This window comes from Molothrus ater, chromosome 1 (genome assembly GCF_012460135.2).
Source record: "Molothrus ater isolate BHLD 08-10-18 breed brown headed cowbird chromosome 1, BPBGC_Mater_1.1, whole genome shotgun sequence".
NCBI lineage: Eukaryota > Metazoa > Chordata > Aves > Passeriformes > Icteridae > Molothrus > Molothrus ater.
This window is the reverse complement of record NC_050478.2, coordinates 136,828,867-136,853,839: the sequence shown is the minus strand read 5'-3', so window position 1 is coordinate 136,853,839 and position 24,973 is coordinate 136,828,867. Positions and strand designations below refer to the sequence as shown.

The following is a 24,973-nucleotide window of genomic DNA, read 5'->3' as shown; positions in this document are numbered from 1 at the left end:
AGGGACAGGCATGCAGATGAATCACATTTTATAGACAGTCTCCCATAATTTTCTTTTTCCTAGGACACACATTCCTAGCATAGAATCCTCGAACAAAAGCACAGTAAAGCCAGTAGAGTAACACTTCCTTCCTAATGGTAAGAATTCTATTTACATATTCGAGTTTAATCTTTTAAAGAGCTAAATCTTTCCATACCTAATACCAAAATAACCAATTTCTTAGTGCTCAGTCTCTCCTACATAAATGGGAGGTGTTTGAACAAGATACAGAGCTAGTACAGAACAGCTTATAACACAACTTTTATTAGAAAAGTTATACATAACAGCATCAACTATTTTCAAGAATATTAACTTTGAAAAGCAACAAAAACAGACTAAAAATGTGTAACAAGAAACTAATGACCTTTTCTATAATTAAACATTCAAGTTATCTACAATGTCTCTTTTTACAAAGGAGAAAATTATGGTTTTACAGGCACATCATGTTGAAAATAAAGCTGCAGTAACTTTATACAATTAACTTTTTCAAGGATTAGTAAAACATGGTCATCATGTAGTCTCAGAGATTTTAAACATTCACATAATTTTACAGTTGAGTATACACTGAAATTTAGGAGTCCCAAAATTATTTCACAAAAGTGCCAACATTAAAACCAGAACCTTCACTGTGAATAATTTTGCCCTAAAAAAAGTTAAGACAGGTCTCCATAATCAACATATTCACATAATTTCTGGTGCTACCTGGTCTAACAGTAAAGCTTCATTCTTTAGAAATAAAAATCAAACCGGATTTCTTTTGCAAAACTGATAAAACGTTTTGAACATGGGAGTGTACATTATCAGAAAAAATTGACACTAAAACCATAAATATATCCAAAGAGCCATTAATACACTACACAATTAAGTGGAATTGTGCCCATCTGTACTCTATATTCAAAGTTTGTTGCCCTTTTGGTACAGGTGGTATCTGATTTTAGCAATTTTTCTTATTCTTACTGTCGGATGCTTGCTTAATAAAAAAATCAGATAATTTACAATCTAGAAGTCTGTTTTAAAAAGTCTGGAGTTTATATACAGCTCTAACAAACCTAAAGGACTATGATTTCTTAAATGGTTAAATGACATTACTAGTTTTCATTTGTCACTTATTAACAGTAATTAGCCATCATCAGTAGTGGACCATAACAAGGTGATAAGTGAAAAGGAATGTTTAGTCTAAAATGCTTCACATGTTCTGTCCTTTCATGTATCACGTAGAGGAAGTGCTTTCCACAGACACTCGTTTCCCCTTAGCATCAAGGGCTACAAAAATCTGACTGCAAAAATGCAGTGACACAGCAAGCTGACATATCAGGCACTACCTTTCATATTGGCAGCTTTAAGAGACCCACGGTATGCACAAAGATCTAGAGAAGGGGAGAAAAAACTACTACTATGAGAAGCAGACCGAACATTTCAGATGAGTTTGGCAAAGTTTTTAATCAGACAAAAGGTTGGCCATTCAGATTTACTTGTATAGGTTAAAAATATCTCTACTGAATCAACTAGTCAAATTATTGTAAGACATTTTCATTGATACTCAACATCACATGCACCAATATTGCACACATCTGCTCTGAGCTGCTAAAACAATCTTTATCTGGGTGCTTGAGATGTCTGGTTTCTGCAGCTGGAACTCAAGTCACCCAACCCAGCCAGCAGTTTCACTAAAAATTTGAGTGGTAAAGTTAAAATACAAACCCCAAAATAACCCCAAGAGAAAACCAAGGACTTTATACAGACAATAAAATCTAAATTTTCTGCAATGGTCTTGTGGGCCCTACGGACGGGGCAATACACACGCACCAGTGAGAGGAGCACGAGCTCTGCCCTCGGGAACCATTCAGATAATGTGAAACCTGGGACCAGGGGTGGCAATGATGTCACTGTAGGGCTCCTCCTGTGTCAGCTCTATAGCTTGCTGCTTTTTCAGTACCAGGAAACTGTAGAACTTTGCAGCTGCTTGTTTTCTATTCGTATTTCTGCACAGATCAAGCAAACTGATGGATTCTGCTCCAGTCTTAGCAAGGGCTCTCTGAAAAACGCAACATTGATATCACAAGTTAAATAGAGAACTACACAGAAACAACAATGTCTCTTGGCAAGATTCTGTTTGTTGACAACCCCAGGACACAGAGGGATTCAGAAGAATAGGAGCATTGTAACATGTACATGAAAATTTCTTTATGGATCTTAGCTATATGAAACCTAGTAGGCTTCCCAGGGATGTGTGAAAATCATTCTTGAATCTGCTGAATGTATTCCAGAAACACTGTTGACTAGCACAAGATTTTATTTCTGCAACAATAGCTAACCAGTCTTTTTTGACTACAGGACAATTTTTTCTTAATAGGAATAAAATAAAGAAAAAATCAAGCTTTATTTCTCAAAATAAATGTAATTCCAAAAACAATAAAGTAAAATTTCAAGAGCTAACATTCTTTAAAAGATGCATAATTTCCCAAAGTGAAAGCCTGTTTATTTCTAAGACTCCTCTGTCTTAAGTAAACTAAGTACCCCAAGTCACTAAGCTTTTCTCAAAGTCTTGGCAAGAATATATTAAAAAAAAAAAAATCATGATTACACATCTTTTTGCTGGCCAGGACAACAACTGAAGTGCTCAATTTAAAGCAGAACTGTCTGTCCTGCTGTCCTGGAATGAATTTCAACAAGATGAGAAGATATTTGGCTGAGCAAACCAAATTATTTTATATTAATCAGACCTTAATTCCAAATCTCATTGCAGATTTCATGTTTCAACCATCCAATGTGATGCTCTTTTGAGTACATGGAAGAAAGAACTGAAAAAAGCTAGTTATGGCCAAAGAGATTTCTAAAGCTCTCTTCAGAAACTGTGATAAAACATTCAGAGAGGAAAACATTACACAACACTACCAACTCAACATCTGTATACTTTAGAAATTATTTTTAAGCTTTTTCTATTTTAATCAGTTGTGCTGATTTGGTTTGGGGCAGAGGTAATTTTCTTCACAACAGCTCATATGGTGCTGTTTTGCATCAAGTAGGCTGGAGGTGCACAAGGAGCTGGGAGGGGACAGAGCCAGGGCAGCTGACCCTAAATGGCCAAAAGGATAATCCATGCCACGTGGCATCATGCTCTGCATTCAAAGCTGGGCGAGAGAAGAGGGGGGTGTGTGACCATTTGGGATGTGGCATTCAGTGACAGCCAAATCTCACCAGTTGCCAAAATGTTTAAGGGAACAAAGGAGCTACAAACCAGGCTGCAAGGCAGAGGTAGCCCAAGAGTATGTGGAGGACAAACACAGAGACTGATAAGCAAAGGAGCAGTTTGCACTTCAGCTCAGGGTGAACATTGTGGTGTTCAGTCATCGTATCAGAAAAAGCCTCTTTAGTTCCAGCAAGCCAGAATCCATCCCACAGATAGGTATGTCTGTGCAGACTGAATCCACGTGCTAGAAATCAGCCAAAGTCACATTTCCACAGCTGTTAATAGATTCAGCTTCTCATGGCATAAGAGTTTTCAAACTAGCCTAGACAGGAAGTAAACATTCTGTACAATGGTGTTATCCCTAGACTCTTATGAGGGTTTGCCTAAAGACACATAGCAAAAAGTCAGAGGCACTACGATTTCATCAAAAATACAATCAGTTATTTTATAATTTCAATTTCTGTGCACACAGAGTGTGGACTTGAAAGTTGAAAAACATTTAGGTGAAAAATTTTAATTCAAATGTTCTCTAAACAATAAGTGACAATTATAAAAGTATAGATTTCATTTTAATACAATTATTTGATACAGATTTAATCAACTACATGCATTCTTCCCCCCTCTATGATAACTGGTATTTTAATACCAGATTCCCCCTCTAAGATAACTGGTATTCTGTAACACTGACTGCACAGAAAGCTCTTTCTTGACATTTTAACTCAGCTCAAAATCATCAGTGGACACACTCCAAAGCTGCTTTAAGAGAAAGCAAATAATCATGTGTACCTGAAGGCCATGGAGCATTTGTTGAGTCCTCTTGTTCCATCTCCTTTCTTCTTGATCCTGATCACCCCCTGTGCCATCTTCTTCCTGGAAGCAGGTGTGTAAAATAAAAGACATGAAGTTTGTTACCATAAAATGAAGTTTATTACCATAGGATATTAAATACTGTAGCTAAGAGACAAGTTATCCTATTTGAAGACATGGCTGGTTTTCTTGCAAAAGCTACTCTCTTTAAGTAGGACAAGCTATTTAAAATGAACCACACCATTAAAGTTCAAAAGTTCTTATCTAAGGCATCATAAACATTTAGTGGTTTAATCCAGCCATGGGCAAGAACAAGAGAACACTAATTCAGAACAGAACGTATATGTAATTTAAAAATTAAATAATATTTATATTATTAAATGCTCATGAAATAATTTAAGAATTACATTTCCAAGGGCTATTTATAAGGACAGACAAAAGAGTTATTTCTTATGCCTTTTACTGAATCCACAGTCAAACATTCATCCACTTCTGGGAAACACACAAACTGATTCTACACAGGGTTCTTACTTCTTCCTCCTCCTCTTCCTCTTTCTCCTTTTCCTTCTCCTTCTCTTTTTCTGGCAGAAGTTCTAGCTCTGGTATTAGCTGGCAGATGTTTTGGGGCTCCTCTGGAGGCATTTCTACAGGTGGTATTTCCAGCTGTTGTGATGGTGGATGCTTTAAGAGCACACAATGCAGTTAAACAAACAGTATCATTTTGTCAGTTCTTTTACAATAGAACAATGGTGCTACAGACCAGTTTAATAAAATCCAAGTATATAATCTTAGCCACTTGTCGGGATTTTTCATTTTTGAAAACCAAAAAGCAATTTTGTTTTGCTGTCCATATGTGTATTTTCAATCCTTTAGATTCTACTCAAACCAGAAATTTTAACACCACTGTAAAGTAAAAAGGCTTTCCAGTAACTTCACTTATGCCAGCATCCAAACTACTGATCTCATTCCTTGGATCAGCACATGCAAATTTAAAATCCCACATCACCAGATGCAATGCTACACAAACACACTTTAACTCACTGGAACTAGTCATCTTCAAAATATCAAAATGCTGTTCTCATCAATACAAATGAATGAAGGGATAAAATGAATGAATGAAGGGATTAAAACATTGGTACCTACAAAGTTTCTGAAAACATATGAATTACTTTGGTGCTGAAGTATATTCTCAGAAAATATTTATGTCAAGAGGAAAATACAGAAAAGAAAATTAATAGGATTTATGTAGACAGTTTTAGTAAAATTAATATATGGTACTCTCCCCATGAATCTATAAACAATTAAGTGTTTGCCAGTAAAGTTACCTTGACATGTGAAAGTGTTTCTACACGTACCCTAAAAAATGGCAAAGCAACTTCTGATGTAGTCACACAGCAGGTATCACTACAGGTTGTTGCTAGAGGCCTGACCTGGCCTCTAATATAATCACAGAATTCCCAACACACCAACACCCCCAATTACACTGACTGACTTGACTTAGCACAGTCGATGGTGATTTCACCCCATGAAAGGGATGAGAGGGCAAAAGGAGCAGCAGCTGCCACCCTGCTTACTAAGATAATGTAACATCTAACAGTCCCATTCTACAGTGAACAACCTGTCAGCCAAGGAATGTGAAAAGTGAGGTTAAAAATTGCACAAACATGAGACACAGCATAAACAGGACTGTTCTTACCATGCAAGCATACAGAAAAATACATCTTTCATTTTGCCCATTTCCTTCCTCTCCCCTTCACAGTTTCCTTTGACACTGCATCACAGGTAGTGTCCAAGTCTATTCACAACCAGGAAATCTCTCCAGATCATCAAAGTTTTTCTTTGAAGCCTTAAGCCTGGAACACTAGGGCTGTCTTAAAAGACATTTATGGAGCTAACACAATCCTTGCTTCATGGAAGCTGTTCATATACACTTGCCAAGCAGGACTTGATAAGCAATACACGAGATTCCTTGAAGACTTTTACTGGAGGAAGAAGTGTAATTTCTTTATCCTACCAGCATTTCAAATGTTTCAATAAGCTTTTCAGCTAACAAAGGCACCAGAATGATACCCAGGGACAAATGTTCTGATGCTACTACAGTGAATCTCAAAGGAGATTCACTGTAAAGCTAGGGCCTCAAATCTGTGTCGTTTCCTATTCAAAAACACTGCTCACTTCTCATTCCCCATAAAAAACCAGTAAAAGCTTACTCACAGGTAACACTGGCTCTGGCTCTACTTGCTGCAGTTTGCGTTTGACCCCAGTCTGAGCTGGTGGCGGTGGCATAACCGACTCGTCCAGGTTGGTTCTGCTGCCTTCCATCATCGACTCTTGCAAACGGCTCGGTTCTTCCAGAATAGGCTCATCTGTATTCACAACAAATCTTCTTTTAGATACTTGAGAATGTTATTATAGAAACTGTACTAAAATCCAATCTGCTATTATTTTAGAATTGAGCACTCTCAACAGCCTGCACTTTTAATCCACTGGTTCAAGAAATTCCTAAGCGTCCCCTATTTCTAGGAAAAGTTATTTTATGCCAGAGATTGCATCACATCAAGCTAAACCACCAGTGCAAAGCTCATTGTTTCATACACAATCTTTGATGACTTAATACAAAGCACAGATAAAAGAGAAAAATATTCTCCAAAGGAAAGCAGAGCATCTTTGACAAGACACAAACCAATGACATCTCTTTGCTGCTGCTGCTGTTGCTGCTCCTCTCTGGGAACCTCTGGGTTTTCAAAGTCTTTAAGGAACTCATCGAGATTGTCAGCTTCTCCACCTTTCCTCCTCTTTCTCAGGTCTTCTGGTACCAGAGGTGTAAGACAGCGAGTAAAGAGCTACAAAAGAAACATTACATTATTCACTATTGCAGTTCTCAGTGTCCTTTTATTTCATTTTGCATTAAGTAATTATGGCCTATCTTTTTTTATCAGTTTTTAATCTCCTCTCCAACAGTACTACCTTCTAAAATTTATTTATCTTTGTAACTGATAACAGCAATGTTCAAAATATTTACCTTAATTCTTTTAATATGTTTTTTCTTCCAATTATGAATACTGCCATCACTATTTATATGCTGACATTTGCTATAAACGAAGCACAATTCTGAATATGGTTCCATTTAAAAACAAACTTGCACAAAAACATTACCTTCAGTAGTCTGTTATTCCACAAAGGCTGTGCAGGCAGAGAGAAAAGCTTCTCAACTCCACCGGTTTCTTTCCACATCATCAATTTCTTAGTAGGAGGTGCCAAATCCAAAGTAGTGACAATATCAGAGTAGTCACTTAATTGGGCTCGAATAGTCTTGCTGTCCAGTTCTTTCACACTGTCCACAATCAGCTTTCTCTTCCTCTTTGCTTTCGTTTCCTTGACTGTTGAGATTTTTAGCAAGCAATGAAGGTTAGCTCAAAAAGGTACCATGCTGTAAAAGAATCCTGCAAGTTCTCTACAGGTCTTACCTGCCCACATATAAAGCTGCCTAAAGAATCTAAGGCAACACTAGCTTTGGGAGAAGGATTAAAAGCTATGTGCAGTACAAAACATCAAATACTACGAAGGCACCTGCAAATTCCTCTGTGAATTTAAATCTATCTAAGCCTCAATGCCCTCAGCTGCACATGCCCCTCTCTCCCATGGTTTGCTTGATAGGCTGGTGCAAACACTGGCCACCAAGTTGAACAGAAGATGGAGCACCTCTCTTATGAGAAAGGCTGAGAGATTTGGTTTTGTTCAGCCTAAGGAAAAGGGAGCTTTGGGGTGGCCTAATTGTGGCCTTCCAGTACCTGAAGGGAGCCTACAAGGAAAATGGGAGGGACTTTTTACAAAGACATGTAGTGACAGGGTAAGGGGGATGGGATGGCTGCCAACTGACAGAGAGTAGTACATTCAGACTAGATATTGGGAAGAAGTTCTCTACTGTGAGTGTGGTGAGGCACTGGAACAGGCTGCTCAGAGGAGCTGTGGATGCCCCATCCCTATCAGTGTTCAAGGCCAGGCTGGATGGGGCTCTGAGCAACCTGGTCTAATGGAAACTGTCCCTGCTCATGGCAAGAGAGTTGGAACTAGATCTTCATGATTCCTTCCAATCCCAGCCATTCTATGACTCTAATCACAGATTTAAAATACCATACCCACTTTTTCCCCTAAGCCCTACCTGAGCTTTGGTAGAGTTAATGGGGGTGGTTATTTTAACTGTAAACTTCTGACCCTATTCTAGGATAACATGACTGTGCTCACAGCCTGTACTCTGCAGCAGACTCTGAAGCTCTGGTAAATGCTGTCTTTGCTGGACCAGCAGATGAGCTGGTCCCCTGCTGCCAGCCTGCCACGAGAGGGCAGTGCCATGGCTCTCCCACTGGCCAAGCAGGGAATCAGGGCCTGGAGCTCAGTCTAAAAGAACAGGACAAGCTACTTTCTTTCCAGATATTAATTTTTTAATAAAGCAGGGGTCAGTATATAATGAGCCAAAAAGTATCTTGCATTAAAGAAAAATATAAGGAAAATCCCTACTTAGTAGAAATTCAAATACAAGGTGCACCTCCTGAAATCAGCAATTCATTAAAGCTACAAATCACTAGAACAGCAGTCATTCTCAGTGTAAACAGTCAGACCTGTCCTTCAAACACAGCTTAGCAAGAACTGTGCTGCACTACAGATACAGTATTAGAATGAAAGACATGCTGAGCTCCATTCCGACTCAGTGCATTTTAACTAGCATATTTATCTAAAGCTACAGTATCATGCTGTTACATGCACTGACTGCAGAAACTACAAACTAGTATTCTCTGACACCATCCATGTAAGCTCTGGAAGGTACTGGAGGGCTACTATTAGAATAAATGGAATTCAGCACTTGATCCCAGCTTTCTCTCCCAAGTGAGAAGCAGAGTCAGCAGCAGTGCTAGACACTCATTTCCCCTCCATCAAGCTGAAGTGGTCTCTGACAAACTGCACAGTAGTCCCCAGCAGCTCACTCACCAGTTATGTCAATAGGCTCCAGAGCAAAAGCCTCCTCTTCATTGGGAACAAGCGTTGTCTGGTCAGTCATGGTTGGTAACGGCTCCACCGGATCGACCGAGTCCGGGCTGTCCGGGCCTCCCACTGCCAGCGACAACAAGAGCCTTGCACTAGGTCAACACACAACAGGCTGGGCCACCCCTCCCATCCCCTCCTCCACACCTTCAGGTGGCTTCCCACACGTCACACTTTTGAGCTTAGTATGCTTTTCAGGAATTAGAATCCAAACTACACGAGTAGAAAGTAATTCTAGCTCTGGTGCTAGATCATACTCACTTGATACATTATCATCATCATCCATATCATCGTGGGGAGGCTGTTCTGGCATCATTACTCCACTTTCTGAGAGTGCAGGTGGGTCATCAAAAATACCACCATCATTATTACTAAGAAGTTTGTCATCTGAAGAAACCATATGAAAGAATCAGTTTTGCATCCACAAATTCATGAAATAAGTATAGACAAATTTACAAAGAAGTACAGACAAGTTTATTACAAGACAGATGAAGATAGTGCAGAAGTTAGAAAGAACTTTCAATGCTGACATAGAAGAAGGTAGCAGTGCTCTATCAAGGGGCTTTTCAGCTCTAATTCTGAGCTTAGAGATAACGTTTATTACCATATACTTGCCACATATTTGCATCTTACATCTAATTTTTTAGAACTTTGTTTTAAATATGCCAACATTAATACGCTGTGAGTCCTCTATACTGCTGTAGTACTCACAAAACGGAATATATGCTCAGTGCAGATAAACACACATACATATACACATACATATATACACACATACACAGACAGTGAGTATAAATACTCACTGTACAAGGCATAACTTTTACAGGATCTGGCAACAAAGGAAACAACTTCCCCTCATCTACTCAAGAACTAATTAATTAAAGTAGGAGGTAGGATAGAGGAAAAACAAATTTCTCAAACTTACCCAATATTCCACCATCATTTCCTTCCCCAAAATTATCATCTTTGTATTGGTCTTCATACTCCAGGTGATTAGACTTCTCATTGAGGTGACTGGTGCTCTGTTCAGGTTCCAGGAGGAGATTGGAAGCACTAGTGCTCACCAGCATGTCATCCTCAAATGCACTACCTTCCCTCATCATCTCACGATCGTCCATCCCAAAGTCACCTGCAAGAATACAATTGCACTGCTCTAAGTGCTAAAAAATTCAGATGCAAGAGACCTACCTAACTGATCAACAAAGGCCCATATGTAGGACCAAACTTTAATTCAATTAATCCTATTTGCAGAGTTAATGACAAGATGTTAAGGAATTGTGACCAGCAATACCATAGCATAAAATACTGTTCAAACAATTATAAAAATAACTCTCTCCTTTTCAAAGCATTTTATTGTACTCATTTGAATTGATATTAGCAAGATCCTACTAAACTTTATTTGCACAGAAACCAAAGAATGCAATGGAATTCAAAGACATTGTGCCTTAAGCCTCAAGGCTGGGCTTCCATTACAGGGAATGAACCAACACCCAGTCAACACCATTTTTAGGTTATTCTTTCAAAACTATTACTGAATTATGGTTTACAATACTGCAGGTTAGGAACCAGACATTCAAATAAAACTGTCTTCAGGTTTTGATTCAGATGTTAGAATACTGTCCTTAAAAGGACAGCTAAAGTAGCAAACTTGTCACCAGTGCTGATTCAGCTTCAGAAATGTCCCACTGGTTTCTGACTGAGAGCATGCTTATGATTAAAGCAACAGCTCAGTTCATATTCACATCACATTTTGAAAATTATAATTGTCACAGTACTTCAATGATTAACTTGATTGAATATTCTTCAGCTTTGCTTTCTGCCTATTCTAGGCAGCTAGAAGTTCACTGAGCATTAGAGGACAGACTTTCTGGAAAAACTGACATGAACAAACTAAAACTTAAACGTACAAAACCACAGCATGTTTGATCTAATTTGTTTAGAATTCATAGTAATTACAAAACCGTATCTTAAAATAACTAAAATTAGCTAGTAACACATAGTAACACATGAGAGCTTTACCAAAGTCATTATCCTGGAGGATACTGATGTTGCCCACTTCTTCTCTCATTGTAATTTCTTCCACTCTACTCTGGTTCAAACTGAACTGCTGAGCCACATCAATATCGCTTAAACAAACAGAAGGCAATTATTAAAAATCTCATTAAAAAAAAGAACAGATAAAGGCTGCTGAAATAAACATGACATTATTCAGTAAAAAACAATTTTACATTCAAGTCCATTATTGAAAAAAATAAAGGTGAACACTGAATAGAAACTACTACTTAAAACAGTGAGACCATTAATGGTTCAAACCTATCATCCAAATTGCATTAGCTTCTGGGAAATGTATCAGTAACCTCTCTCACTCCTTGCTGTGTTGGGATTACTAATTTCAAAGAGCAAATTAACAATTAAGAAAAACCTTCAACCCCTTCAACTTCAAAACCTATTAATACAGTTTATCAAACACTGTATTTTGCACCACTACCAAGCTAACAACCTTTGTGGTGTATTAAGGTACATTTCTTATAAATACACAGAAATTTTCGCACTTTCAAATTAGTATATACTCTAATTTTAATTTAAACTAAATTGAACACTGAGTAACCTGGATTCTAAAAACTCCATTATGAATAACTCAAATTTAAAAAATAATAAAAAACATCAGTTTTTTAAAGATTAAGAACTATTCAGGTTGTATACTTGTTATATGTAGAAGTAACCCATAAGTATTAAGAAGATTTAAGAATTAAAAGTGCCACTTTAAAAAGTCAACAACATCCCCATAAAATTAATCTTTTCCATCCTAAGGAGGTATGTGATGTAGGATGCCTTGCATAGAAGAAAAAAGAAGTTATAACAGGTATCTGAGTTTTTGAAAAACTCCTGTAAAGACAGCTTTCAGTTAAAGCCAATGCTACTATGAACTTAAAATCAACACAAAAATGACTGCACACTTCCTTATCAGTATAGAAGAAAGACCTAAGAATAGAAGTTACCTACAGACTATTTTTTTACATTCAGCAATGAGTTAACTGTTTCAAACCAGTTCCTCCTCAACTAAAACCAATTCTCATTGCCATGGAAATGGACAAAACCCAAAACTTACTCTAGATCAGGGAGTGGTTGGTCAAAATCGTGAAACTCCTCAGGTAAGGTAATAGCATTATAAGCAGCCTCTCTGTTTTCCTCAGGCAAATCAACAACTCCTGCAAGGAAGAACACCCAGACATCAGTTCCCATTCCTTACAAGGACAGCATGTTTCACTGTGTCATTAACATTTTCTCTCTGCATGGGCCTACTGTCTTTAAATTTGTTGAACTGAACTGATGCTGAGATACCTACAAAGAAACCTTAGATAATGGTAGGAAGTGAAATTCAAACTAAATTCAAAACAAATATCCTCAAGCCCTTGCACTGTCTGTATAAAATAATGTTTGTGTAGCACTATGCAGAGCTGTGCAGCCAACACAGGCATCATATTGCACAACACTACAGGCACCTGCTCCAAAAGAATTTTATCATGATACATGGCATGAGCTGCAGGGTTCTACACTGCAGGGGCAGCACAGGGTGACTACTTTGCTATTGGTCCTTTATTCAGTTCCATCAGCTCCAGAAGTCCAGGAACAGAAGTGACTGCACTTGGGGCTCACTAACTCATAGGCTTCTGCACATAAAAGAGCTGTATTACCAAAACCACCACATACCTTTTCTTATCCTCCAGAGATGCTTACTCTTATTCAGCAGGCATTCTCAGAGCATGAATATCAGATTGGGCATCACAAAACCAGTGCCAGCAGTTGGTCCCTCTGTTTTATTCAAAGTCTTAAAAGGTCAGGGCACTTGAAAGTGCATGGGAAATGCAGGTTCAATTCCTTCTGTAACTTGCAGAAGATTTGAGCTCTATGCTCTGCCTTCTGACCCACACATACAACACAGGCAATTCTGAGGTACAGATACTTCAGAAACACTCTGTTCGCTCACTGTGCTCCCCTCTGCAATGAATAATCAAAGAACCACTGTCCACAGAGACCAGGAACAAGCATGAGTCTGTAGCTTACTCATCATGGTACCTGACTAGGAATGAAGACATCTAGTCCATCCTTTCAGGGCTGTTCAATATTTTTACTTGTCTGCTGCTTAAAATGAAATAGGCAAATGATTCTCAGAACAGAAAGACTCAATGCCTAAGGCACAAAGTTGATAAACTGAAAATAAAGACCAGTGCCTCAGCTTCTGTCAGGCCAGCATGCCACTTTTTGTAAATCTTGATTTTAAGGTGCTTCGACATGCACTCTGTTAGGAGAGGGAAAATAGGCTGCCTTGTGATATTAAAATTATGTTCTTATTATAACCCAGGGATGTTAAACAAAGTAATAAAGAAAAAATTAGCAACAGTCAACAAATTGCCACTGAAAGCTACATAAAATTCAGTACTTGAATTCAGTGCCTGAATCACAACCTGTAGATCAGGAAATGAAGATAAAGGCATTACATACCTTAACTTTTCTCAAGTAACTGCTGTACTGGCTTTCAAGAGCTGCCTTTTTAAAAAACAAAAAGTCTCCCTCAATTTCAGCTTTTAAATCTATTGCACTCACTAACTTAAAAAGGTAGAACATGATTTAGCAGCTGTGAGCATCCAGCAGCATCAGTGCAACAGCTACACTTCAGCTCAGAAAAAGTTCCCCAGGCCAAAATTAAAGAGAACTATCTATAAAGACATGAAAAAATGAAAGCCAAATAATTCATTGACTGCGGGACAGAAAAGTAATTTCAGGTATTAATATGGCACCTCATTTTAATGCAAAATATTTAAGTAAGCAACTACAGAGTGGGAAATTATGTTGCAAACATATAAAAGGAAAACTATCTTTGATGCCCACATTACAGTCCACATTATTTTCAGAAACTATAATGTGAAAGTGGCAAAAAACCAGCTTACTTTCATGTTTCTTTTGTAACTCATAGCAAAAGAATCCTGACCCTTGATGGAAATCAGTCCCCTTCTGTGCTTCTATTCAGTAGGGCACTGGCCTTTTTCAGGCAGAAGGTAAAAACCATGCAGTGTATTTCCATTTAACATCATACACCAGCCACAGCCAAAACTGTGAGTGGAATTTTACTGAATCAGCAATGATAAGAGAAGTTTTTGTTCAGAATTCAGTTAAAAGATGTTTTCCAGCAGACAACTCAGTCAGCCAGCCAGCTGCAATAATTACTTCTCCTATAACCTATACCTTTGTGTAATTATACAAACATAAGAAGGCAGAATTGTATGCCTTCTTAATAAATACATTTATCAATGTAGCTTTTCAGAGAGCACTTAGAAAAAGACAGATACCTGGACGAAAAGCCATCTTAATCTTAATGAAAGCCTCATTACAGTCTGCAAGAAGATATTTTGCTTTCCTGTGGTAGATTCTAACAACGCCTAGTAAAAGATGTCCTGAGGTTCGAAGTGCCATCTTCACCTAAAAACACATTGCACAATCAGTGAATTAAATGTATCCTCAGTATTCCCATAAATGACACCTCAGTCAGATTTACATGAATTTTCTCAATAAAATCAAATATCCAAAACAAGTATAAAAATCAGCAGAAATCTGAAGAAACAAAGGATGCAAAGTCTACAGTTCAAGGTGATAGCCTATTACATTATTTATGGATGACCCAGCAAATATCACTAAATTAATAGCAGCTCACTCCAGGAATTCCCAAACACTGCTCTGTCTAGTTAAAAAATAAGTGACAAAGCCTATCTTTACCACATCTTCTTTTCTACCACCTTTGCTACTTCAATTGTTGGAAAAGCAAAATATACAAAAAGTTGGGCAGCCATAAATAGTGATTTGATTAAGTAAAATCTGGTTAAAAACTGTTAGCTACCTCTCCATGTTCTGTCATGAAGTGAGAAACACTGGAATATGTGGAGTGCCCATAAACAAGCACTGCCACAGTAAAACAATATAAGTTCCCTTCCTCTTCAATCTCACTACTTTACTATGTAATGAAGTATCTACTGTGGGAACAGCAAAAGGAAAACAAGTAATTCACAGAAGGACTCTTCTTTAAGTATGTTAGGCTGAAAGAGCATGAAATTTGTGTTGAATGGTACATGGAATAATTATCTCACAGAAAGAGTAAGCAATACAGGATTTAACATCAACCTAAGAATTCAAGATTTTTATTTCCTCCAACATATTTTTAAAATTTCAGCTAATGAACTGTTACACACAAAGTTAAACATATGAAGAAATGCCAATTAGTTTCTCCTTTCTCTATAAGAATGCTCCAGCTCACTAGTGAGACTATGAACATTATCTTCTTCCTAAATCCTTCCAAAAGTGATAATGAAACAAATCACTCTTCTAGAAGAGTAAGCATCACTGTGACTGTACAATACACTTTTTGCTTACACTTAGCACTTCTTCTAAAATCTAGAGTAGTACTATAAAAACTGTTAACATTTGTATCAACCAAAATAAAACATATAAGTAAGTTTTCTTTTGTTTTCAAGTAGTTGCTTTTTTTATAAGACATTGACATCTGTTAAGTGACAAAAATCACAACTGTACCATCAGTTTTAAGATGAACAATTTCATTGTCATGAGTAGTAGAGGGGAAGAAGAACATGTAAAAACATTAAGCTACTTAAAATTTCCTCCCATTTCACAACAGAGTATTATTTCACATCCAAACACACCTTTCCACCCTTTAAAATAGCAACACTAAGAACTTTATTTGCTACCTGTAATTACCACCTGTACACTCAAGTTCTTTTCAGTACAAGGTCACATGACATTGGTGTAAAACAGATACCTTTGGGGAAATGATGCTCTCCACGCTGCTCTCCAGGTTACATTCAAACACGTGGGCTTTGGTCAGCTTCTTATCCCAGTGGGCCGCCAGCCAGATTTTGGCCAGCGGCCCACGTTTGCTCAGGACAAAGTGGGCATAGAACATGGTCCCAGATGTCTAAAACAAAGAGCAAACCTGCAAAGAGAAAGGCAAGTATTTCTTTCCACATCTTTTATTTTATGAGGAACATCCTTGCAAATACCTCCCTTATCCTCAGAAGAAGTACACATATTTGATTTTTAACCACTGTGGTCAGACTATTTGTTTAATATGTTTAAGAAGCCAACACTTACAAATGGTATCCATGTAAGAGCATATTACATGGATAATGTAATGTATTTATTACAGAAGAATTACAAAGCAGAAATAACACCCACTAACAGCCACATACACAACTTAGAAATGTTTACCACCCCTCAAGAAAACATAATCTTGAATCTTTTTACCTTTAAGGTAATGATACCAAACTCTCCTAATGCAAAGAAGCACATCTCAGTTTTCACTCCCAGTAGTTTCCTATGACTTTCACTTCTTTCTACTTTTAGTTCAGTAGCTACTACTCTCCTATACCAGTATATAGTATACATGGTTCCAGAAAAAGATTCACCATTATAAAATATACAGCACTAAATCTTTTTGGACTTCACAATAACTTCCTTCCTGAACAGAAAGCACAATTGTGTCTTCCATTTCTGAGCAGACCATTCTCCATTTCATATTTTTTTTAATCAAGTGTTGATAAAAGTGGTGAGAAAGCTGACTGCATTATTCCAAACTTCTTTAAGATTCTATTTTCTTTCTCCTTCAGCAGAAAAAAAAAAAAGGACATTCTTATCTATTTATCTAGTAATTACTTTGTTACGACTGGTAAGATGCCAAGACATCAAACCACGGGGAATCAGAACAGCATGATGCCTTATGATCTAAACATGCCACTTCCATGCATGAGGTAAAGATATGATTCAGTTAACTACAAGCAGAGGAAAAGAAAAGTTTGCTTTAAAAAAGTAAAAGAATCTCCACAAAGAGTTTTTCCAGTAGTTTCTATAACCCAGGAAAATGAATCAAAAGAGAAGAACAGAAAAGGCACAATAAATGCATTTTAGTTTTTACCTCCTCTACACCTACAGAAAAACAGCCAGAGGAAGCACAGCAAGTCACAATTGATACTGCTCAGAATTTAAGTACAGGGGCAAGAGAAGCTCTGACATTACTGATTCAGTGGAAATAAAGCCAACCTCCAGACATCTGGAGAATAAATGAAAAAATGTACATCTCCAAGTCAAGTCCAAGAAAGATGGGCATGAGCAAGCTTTTCCAGGAAGCACATTGAAATAAATTTTGGATAAACATTTTCTAAAGAAAGGTATTATACTTCCCTCTCCCCAGGATATTCTGAAAGACATCACACTGTCTTAAGGCCAGCAGACAATTCAATCCTCGCATATTTTTGAAGGCCTCAGTATTTTTGTACATGTAGAGACATAACTTTGCAGCACAGCATTTTAATATCTTGAGTTGCTACCAAAACCAGGCAACAGTAAGCCTGTAATTACCTCTGAACATGAGGAACAGGGGAGAACACAAAGATAGAGTAAGTAAAACCACTTGTATTAATCCATTAAAAGCATTCAATAACAGTTGCAAAACAATGTACTTTGATTAGTGGAGTTTGGCACAATTATTAAAACAGATAACATGGGTTTCACAGAACTTCAAAAAAACAGTTAACTGAAAACATACTTAAGTTTCCTGTTAAATGTGAAACTCACTATTTGGACAACTTGGACAAAATCAATTTATCTATCACTTTAAATCTGTTTCTCTTCATCCATCGCTGAAGCCTTGCCATACCGAAATACACTAAGGGAGACTGTGACAATCAGACTACAGATAGTTTTAAGGTGTGTTTCAATCTGAACTGCTATTAACAAATAAGGATTCTATTACCTAAAGCAATAATTTCCTGCCACTTCCAAATTCCAGCAGATGCTCTGCATGGCAATAACTGGGTTACAGCAACTGTACAAACCCACCTTTACAGTTCAGCTGTTTAGCACCTCAGCTCTTCAAAGCGAGCCCCAAAGGCTGCTCCCGCTTTCTCCAGATTTTGTCTTTCTTTTCAGATACTCCCTTTTCTGCATTTCAGGCTTTTTGTCTGATCTTTAATTCATAGCACAGTATGTCGATGCAGTAGCATAAAGGGAGAAATAGATTTTCTGGCATAATTTGAGATTGGGACGAATGTTAAAGGAACCACGAGTTCCTACAAGTGGCAGAGTGCTCAGGCAGATACACAGAATATATCAATGGCTGAAAAGCAACTCCTAAGAATCCACAAAAGGGTAGCTGATGACTCTTAAAAAGCTTGTAAAGTAAAATACAACTGTCAATTTTTGAAATTTACTGGATATGAAACAGGATTCCTCTAAGGCAAAAAGAGTATGTACTCACACAAGGCCAGGCAGGACCACATCCTGATCTTGTCAAATCAACCTTTTAAAATACCTGCAACTTTATTGCCATTAACTTTGAATTTGCTTCAATGTGCCACAATTATTCTCAGGTTTTCTCTGCCTAACTTGGTCAACAACCGTACAATTTAAAAAATACAGAAGTGTAAAAAAATCTCCTCTACTCAATGCTCTTCTCTTCACTGCCCTTCTACACACAAAGTAAGTGAAATGTAAAGCAGAACTAAATAATACTGGTCATACACAGGGTCCGAGCCAGAATGTGCCCGTTTCACCTTCTCATCCGAGACTCTGGCAATTGCTCCTTCCAAAGCAGCAGTAAGAAAATTTGGTAGGTGGTATAACTATGGGCTTCATCTTAACCCTCAACTCATATATATTTCATCTTAAAATCCTTGTTCTGACTAGAACAGCTAAACTGTCTAACCTCTGAAGAGCACACTGGCATAGTTAGTCCCATTCTTCAAGGCATGCAGAAAGGTGCTTAATGAACTAAGAGCTGACAAGAGGCAGAACATTCAGCATATTTTTATTCGATTGTGGTTCACTCTAGCTCATTAAACCCACTCCTCAGCAGCCCTCCTTAGGTTAGGTTATGTACACACACACATATCAGTCCACACCTGAAGTTCAGTCTTCTGTTTTTTTTACTGTCACCTACTTTTGGTCCTTGTAAAGCTAGTCCAAAACCACAGTCACACACAGATGAGTAGACAAATTCCACACTACAGTTTAAGAAATTATCCAGTCATTTTAATTCATTTGTCCTTATGCTATCCTTCAATTTCTCTTCTTTGCTGGTTTGTCCCCACCTGCATAATTTCCTCCTAAGCTGTTTCTGCTTTGCTAAGCCCAGGCAGCCCTGGGTGATCTGGGGAAGGCTGAGATCACCCTGTGCACCTGCATCAGTCTGAGCTGGCCCTACCAGACTTCAGAAGTTCAGAAAAACCACCGTGACCCTGAAACTGTTTTTTGAATTCTTCAACTTTAACTCATAATCCCTTCACTCTCCAATCCTTCTTACATCACTAGACTTCCCATGTGTGGGCACTCACTACGCTGCCTCCCTGGCAGGTTTTGGTACCACACGGAACATCTGGTGCCACTGAAAAAAAAAAATCATCACAAACTCCACTAACATCACCTTACAGCTCCAGGCCTCTTTTTGCCACTACCTTATCTGATCTCCTTCCTTCAATCACCTTTAGAATTGTCTGGTTAATCCATTTATCTGAATTTTAATATATTTCTTTGTGCCACCTGCAGCTTTACTAAAGCTCAGAGTCAAGTCACCTTAATTTCTTATGTCTACAAAATCAATTCTTAAGATAAAACTGAACTAGTTCAACTTTACATACCTTTGGTAAATATATACAACATTTTCCCTTTGTCTCTAGGTCTCGTTTCTTGCATCAACAATCTGGCAGAAATTCTATGGCTGAGGCTGCACGACCAGGTCTATTAATTCCTCAAACTGTAGCACTCCGTTAGAGGAACTGCATTCACTGTTCTCCAATTACAATATACCACACACCTACACAATCAGATAGAGCCAGCGCCCCACTAAGGTTACCAATTCAAAAGGCAGATCACTCACAAGTACTGTAAGAGCTGGAAATTACTGAACCCTCTGAACAACACTGTCCTCCTCCTCAATTCCACATTCCCACCTAACCCTCAGCAGGTATCCTGCCCTTGCCCCTACACTCAGAATGCTCAACCAGTAGAAAATAAATTTAAGGCCCTGTCTCATTATCCCAACCTATTTTGTGCAATTCCAGATCCAATTCAAACTAATAAATGTTATATTTATTAGTTTGCATAAATCATGTACTAACACACTCTTTTAAAGGTATGTAAGTTGAACATTCCTTATATTACTCCATCTTTTGCAGTTATTTCTCTGCACTGTTCATCCAGAGAGCCCAAATGTAAAAAACTTTTTAAAATTTTACCTTTAAGAAGTTAAACTGATGTGGTAACTAAAGCAAATACTCTAATTTCTGTGGGAAATCCCATGGTATAAGCAAGACATGATTAATTTGTGTGGTAATTTAAGTTTATTGTAGGTCTCACCAGCTTTTTGCTCCTCCTTTTATTACCCCTATCACATCTACTTCCTCTCTAGCTAAAACTTTAGATGAGTGGGCCTTGCTTTCCCAAATTTTGTAAAATGTCTAATATTTATAAATGAACCTTCATAAAATAAAACAGAAGCCTGGCCCCAATAATGCTTTGATGTCCCGCGGTTTTGATAATGAGTTCTACTGAGTAGGAGATTAAGGAAAGTGTGCTTATCACCCACATTTGCACAATGTGGGCCTAAATGGTAACTTCTCCAAATTTACAGTAGTTTCTTTATGTGTCTGAATTTAAAGGAAAGCTATTTTCAATGAAAGATGCCAGTAAGTCACAGTGACCCCAAGTTTCCTTTGTTACTGATAAAAACAACGCCCTGTTTTATATTTAACAGAAGCGTTTCTAATGAGGATCAGAGAAATCTTAAAAAAGAGAGCAAGATTTCTAACAGTGTCCATAAGAGCAGGATCTTGGTTCTTCAAAAGGCCGGCATTTTTAAAGGGCTCTTTTATTTTCAGCTAAACAGCCACAGTGTCCAGAAGGGAGTTCATTGCCACTAGAGAGCCTGTGAGAACATTCAGTACCCTGCCCCATCCATGGCAGAGGGAATACTGCACTCAAAACCAGAAGAGTGGCAAATGGAACTTTGCTCCCGTCCCTCTGCCCAGACCGCAGCAGCCTCGCAGTCCGTTCAGCGAGCCACAGCCAGGGTTCGGTTACACCGCGGGGCTCGGTTACACCGCCGCGGCCCCCGGGCCTCCCCGCGGCTGCCCTGTGGCCCGGCTCTCCCCGGGAAGGTTCCCGCGGCTCCTCGGCTGCCCCGTGGCCCGGCTCTCCCCGGGAGGGTCCCCGCGGCTCCGCGCGTGTGGCCGCTCGAGGTGCGCGGACCCCGCTCCCCACAAGCCTGTCCGTGCCGCCGCCAGGCCGCGCTCAGGGCCCCGCCTCAGATCGCCCCGGACACCGGCCCCGCGCAGGGTCCCGGGGCGGCCCTGCCCTTCCCGGGGAGCCCCAGGTGTCGCGGAGCACCAGGCGGGCCCTCCCCGCCGGGAGGGTTCAGCCGAAGAGCCGGCTCCGAGCCCGTGCATGACGGCAGCACCCCGAGAGCGGGGCTGCAGCTGGGCCCCGCCGGGCCCCTTCAGGCGCCGGCAGCGACCGCGGCGGCCGGAGCCACTCCTTACCCTGCTCCGGGCCCGGGGACCGCTCGCTGCTCCTGCCGAGCCGAGCCGAGCCGGGCCGGGCCGAGCCCGAGCCGAGTCGAGCGGCGCCGAACCGAACCGAAGCTGAGCCGAATCCGAGCCGGGCCGAGCCGAATGAAGCCGAAGTGGAGCCGAGCGGAGCCGAGCCGCTCGCTCAAGCAAACAAGATGGCGGCCGCAGGTCCTTCCTGCGCGCGAAGGCGCCGTTCAAACCGCAGGATGTTTACGGTCAAATTCCCCCCCACAACCGGCCCCGGCCCCGCCACTGCGCGTGCGCGCGGCCCAGGGAGGCGGGGCAGAGCCGCGGGAGCGACGAAACGGCCGCTGAGTGACAGCGGCGCGCGGGCCCCGCGGGGGGCGGGGCCTCGGCGGGGGCGCGGCCGGGCTGTGAGGGCGCCCCGCCCCCGTTGGACGCCAGGCGGGCTGTGCGATGTCGGGTTTAAAACGTGTTAAAGAATCGCTCTCTTCTCTCACAGCCCGGCCCCGGGAGGTGTTCCTGGACCCCGCAGCTCCCTCCTGCCGCCGGGGCGCTGCACGGGTTTGTGCTGTGGGGTGGTTTGTTCTCAAGGGGAACAACTGCGAGCACCGCTCACTTTCTTTGTTTAGACCAATTTGATTTCGACTGTACATAGCCAGGTTTTCTTGCTGGATTGCATCAAGGTCCACCAGGAGCGTGGACCAGCCAAGCTGCCTCATTTGCTGCTATAGGAAATAGCCCCTGCCAGCAGAGTGCCCTGCAGCGCAGCGGCAGCACAGAGGTGTAGCCAGAAACCTCAGCACTGCACGCCCTGGCCCGCGATGCTGCTGAAATGGCCACAGCACAGCTGGGCTCTGGCTCATGCCCTGCTCAGTGCTTACCTCACTTGGGTCCCTTTTAGTGTGAAATCCTCCTTTCTCTGGCTTAGCAGACACAGGATTGGTCAAAATTGCCTATCTATTGTCTACCACTTACCTGTTTAGAAGCCCTACATCATATTGCCATTGACTGAGCAGAAATTAACGACAGGAAGGAATTATTATTACTATTTTTTCTTTAGTTGTCACAACCAATTCCTTAATAGTTGCCCATTAAAAAAAATAAAATAATAAAAATGCATCTATTGTTTTTCTCATGCTCTCTACTGTTTGAGCAAGCAATTCTTTATATAAAGGACATCCTTTTTGAGAGCAAAACTAGGAAGTTCTAGTTAAATTTTTGGCAATACCTACCATGTAGTTAAAAACATTAAGCTTATATATAGGTCCAGTCTTTTCCAGATTACTCTCTGTGGTTGGTTCTCCATTTTTCCAAAGTTTAGTTTTCAGTTTTTCCATTTTTTTGTTATTATAGGGCTTTAAATGTACATACTTCAAAGGAGCAAGTATATGCAAATCCCAGAGAGTTTATAGTCTAAATTTGGCTCAGTTTATATCTAAAGGATTTGAATTGTATCACATCTGTTTCTCGTGGCAGTATGTGACTACTGCGAAGATCAGGCAGTAATCTTGTCCTCAAATTTATTCTTGAATCTATTTTAAAATAATGCCAGTCTAATTTAATATTATTTTTTTTCCAATGTCTATTCAGTTTGATATTTTTATGTTTCATCTAAAAGGAATGCTTCCTTCTATCAAAATTAAAAATCAAGACAATTCATTTGCATGGTCTAACATTAATTGCCTGATATTAAAATGTTTCATTTGTACTGTGGACATAAATGTACTTCATGAACAAATTGGTATTTAAACTTTAGGATAATTTTCAGATATTCTGCTAAGAATTAAAGCAATTACATTACAGTAAATAAGGAAGATCAAAATACAGTGTTTGTTAGAGCTCATGTCCACTGAGTTCCCTATTAAAAATACATTAAATTACTGCATGGCTCTTTCAAATGTTTGTGATTAGGTCAAATATTTTTCAACCTTTTGCACTTAGGTTCTCATGAAGGTCAATTCTTAAAAAAAATAATTCTCCATTACTGACTTTGTTTGCAGTTTTGGAGTTTTTTTTAACTCAGCTTGCAAAGTGCTCTGAATGCCCTGGCCTGAGACAGACAATGTAACTGATCTCCCTGTCCCCATTTTTTCCTCAAGAGCTGCCACCAGCACTGATTTGTATGCGGCACTCCGTACTTCGCTGAGTTTCTCCTTGGGCTCTGCTCAGACACATGCATTCCAGATGGTACTTAAAAAAGCAAGTTTGTGACTAGGATCTACACTCCTGCTAGCATATAGCAGATCACATTATGCAGTGACATTTAGGAAGAAACTGAGGCAAGAAGCCTATTTTTGTTTTCAGCTTTGGTCAAATGTTTCTGTCAGGCAATCATAAATTTGCAAGTGCAGAACAACTTCGTTCATATATAAAAAACTTTCTCTTAGGAGAAAGGACAACATGTTTTCATTACTTTGGATTAACTGAAGTAATCATTTTTCCCTGACAAACATTCTCCCTTGAAATTTGAGATCCAAATCTGCTCTTGAGTCTCATGCCCATCCTCCAGTTCCTTCCAATCTAAGCTGCTTTGCCCAATCACTTCCAAGTATTGGCAACAATAAATTGCTTTTTTTGAGCCATCAAACAAGAAATTCAGGATAGTCACAGTCACACTTCTAACATGTGAAGTAGAAGGAAAAATACCATAACTTGTGATTTGATCCTCTAAAAACTTCAGCATTGCAAGGCAGATAATCCAAAGTTTGTCCAGTATGTTGGGACCTTGTCTGAGGGACAATTTCAGCCTCTGTTTACAGCAAGTCAGCTTTCTGCAGCTGTACAGGAGAGCCAGAGGTCCTGGAAAGGGACCTGCTATGCAAGAGCATATGGACAGAAGTTTTCAACTGTGAGCCATGACTGCCCTTAGGTCACCCATAGGTGAAATGGTTTCTGAAAATGGCATTCAAATATACTACAAAATCACTGTGATACTCTGTTCTGAGCATTAGATAGACATTTGAATGCAAATATTTGCACTCTGGCTGGTTGTTAAGATTCTTGATTTCAGTGTGGGCCACTTGCCACAGATCCCATGTGAAGTACATGAAAATTGAGAAGAACTGAAAACACTGGTTTCTTGCCACTTGGCCTTTAGTTCACAATACAGCCTTTTACCAAAAGCTACAAGCAAAAAGGGTTTATGCTTGCTGGGAATTCTTTACATGGTAAGTCAGAGATATTTCCTACCAGTGTATTTAATTTGAGGATGTCCTGGTTTTGGCTGGGACAGAGTGAACTTTTTTCCAGTAGCTGGTACAGTGTGGTATTTCGAATTTATTATGAGAATAACGTTGATAACACACTG

At 39.6% G+C, this 24,973-nt stretch overlaps 1 protein-coding gene across 1 annotated transcript; it reads right to left on the bottom strand.

Annotated features, from left to right (window-relative positions):
* Window positions 1-287: 287 nt before the first annotated feature.
* On the bottom strand, window positions 288-21,887 carry RAD21 (RAD21 cohesin complex component). Its single transcript, XM_036406252.2, has 14 exons — window positions 21,673-21,887; window positions 15,903-16,076; window positions 14,425-14,554; window positions 12,186-12,285; window positions 11,096-11,202; window positions 10,002-10,205; window positions 9,338-9,463; window positions 9,023-9,145; window positions 7,193-7,416; window positions 6,720-6,879; window positions 6,251-6,402; window positions 4,568-4,717; window positions 4,016-4,099; window positions 288-2,074 (listed from the first exon to the last, which is right to left on the bottom strand). Exons 2-14 carry the CDS (start codon window positions 16,044-16,046, stop codon window positions 1,883-1,885), a joined length of 1,896 nt encoding a protein of 631 aa, XP_036262145.1. The 5' UTR covers window positions 16,047-16,076; window positions 21,673-21,887; the 3' UTR covers window positions 288-1,882.
* Window positions 21,888-24,973: the final 3,086 nt, after the last annotated feature.

Excerpts from the sequence above, each read along its gene's own strand:
- RAD21 (XM_036406252.2), bottom strand. The coding sequence starts at position 16,046 with ATGTTCTATGCCCACTTTGTCCTGAGCAAACGTGGGCCGCTGGCCAAA. Across the intron at positions 14,555-15,902 it reads AGAGCATCATTTCCCCAAAG|GTGAAGATGGCACTTCGAAC; the intron begins GTATCTGTTTTA and ends ATGTGTTTTTAG. Across the intron at positions 7,417-9,022 it reads GGAGCCTATTGACATAACTG|TCAAGGAAACGAAAGCAAAG; the intron begins GTGAGTGAGCTG and ends AAATCTCAACAG.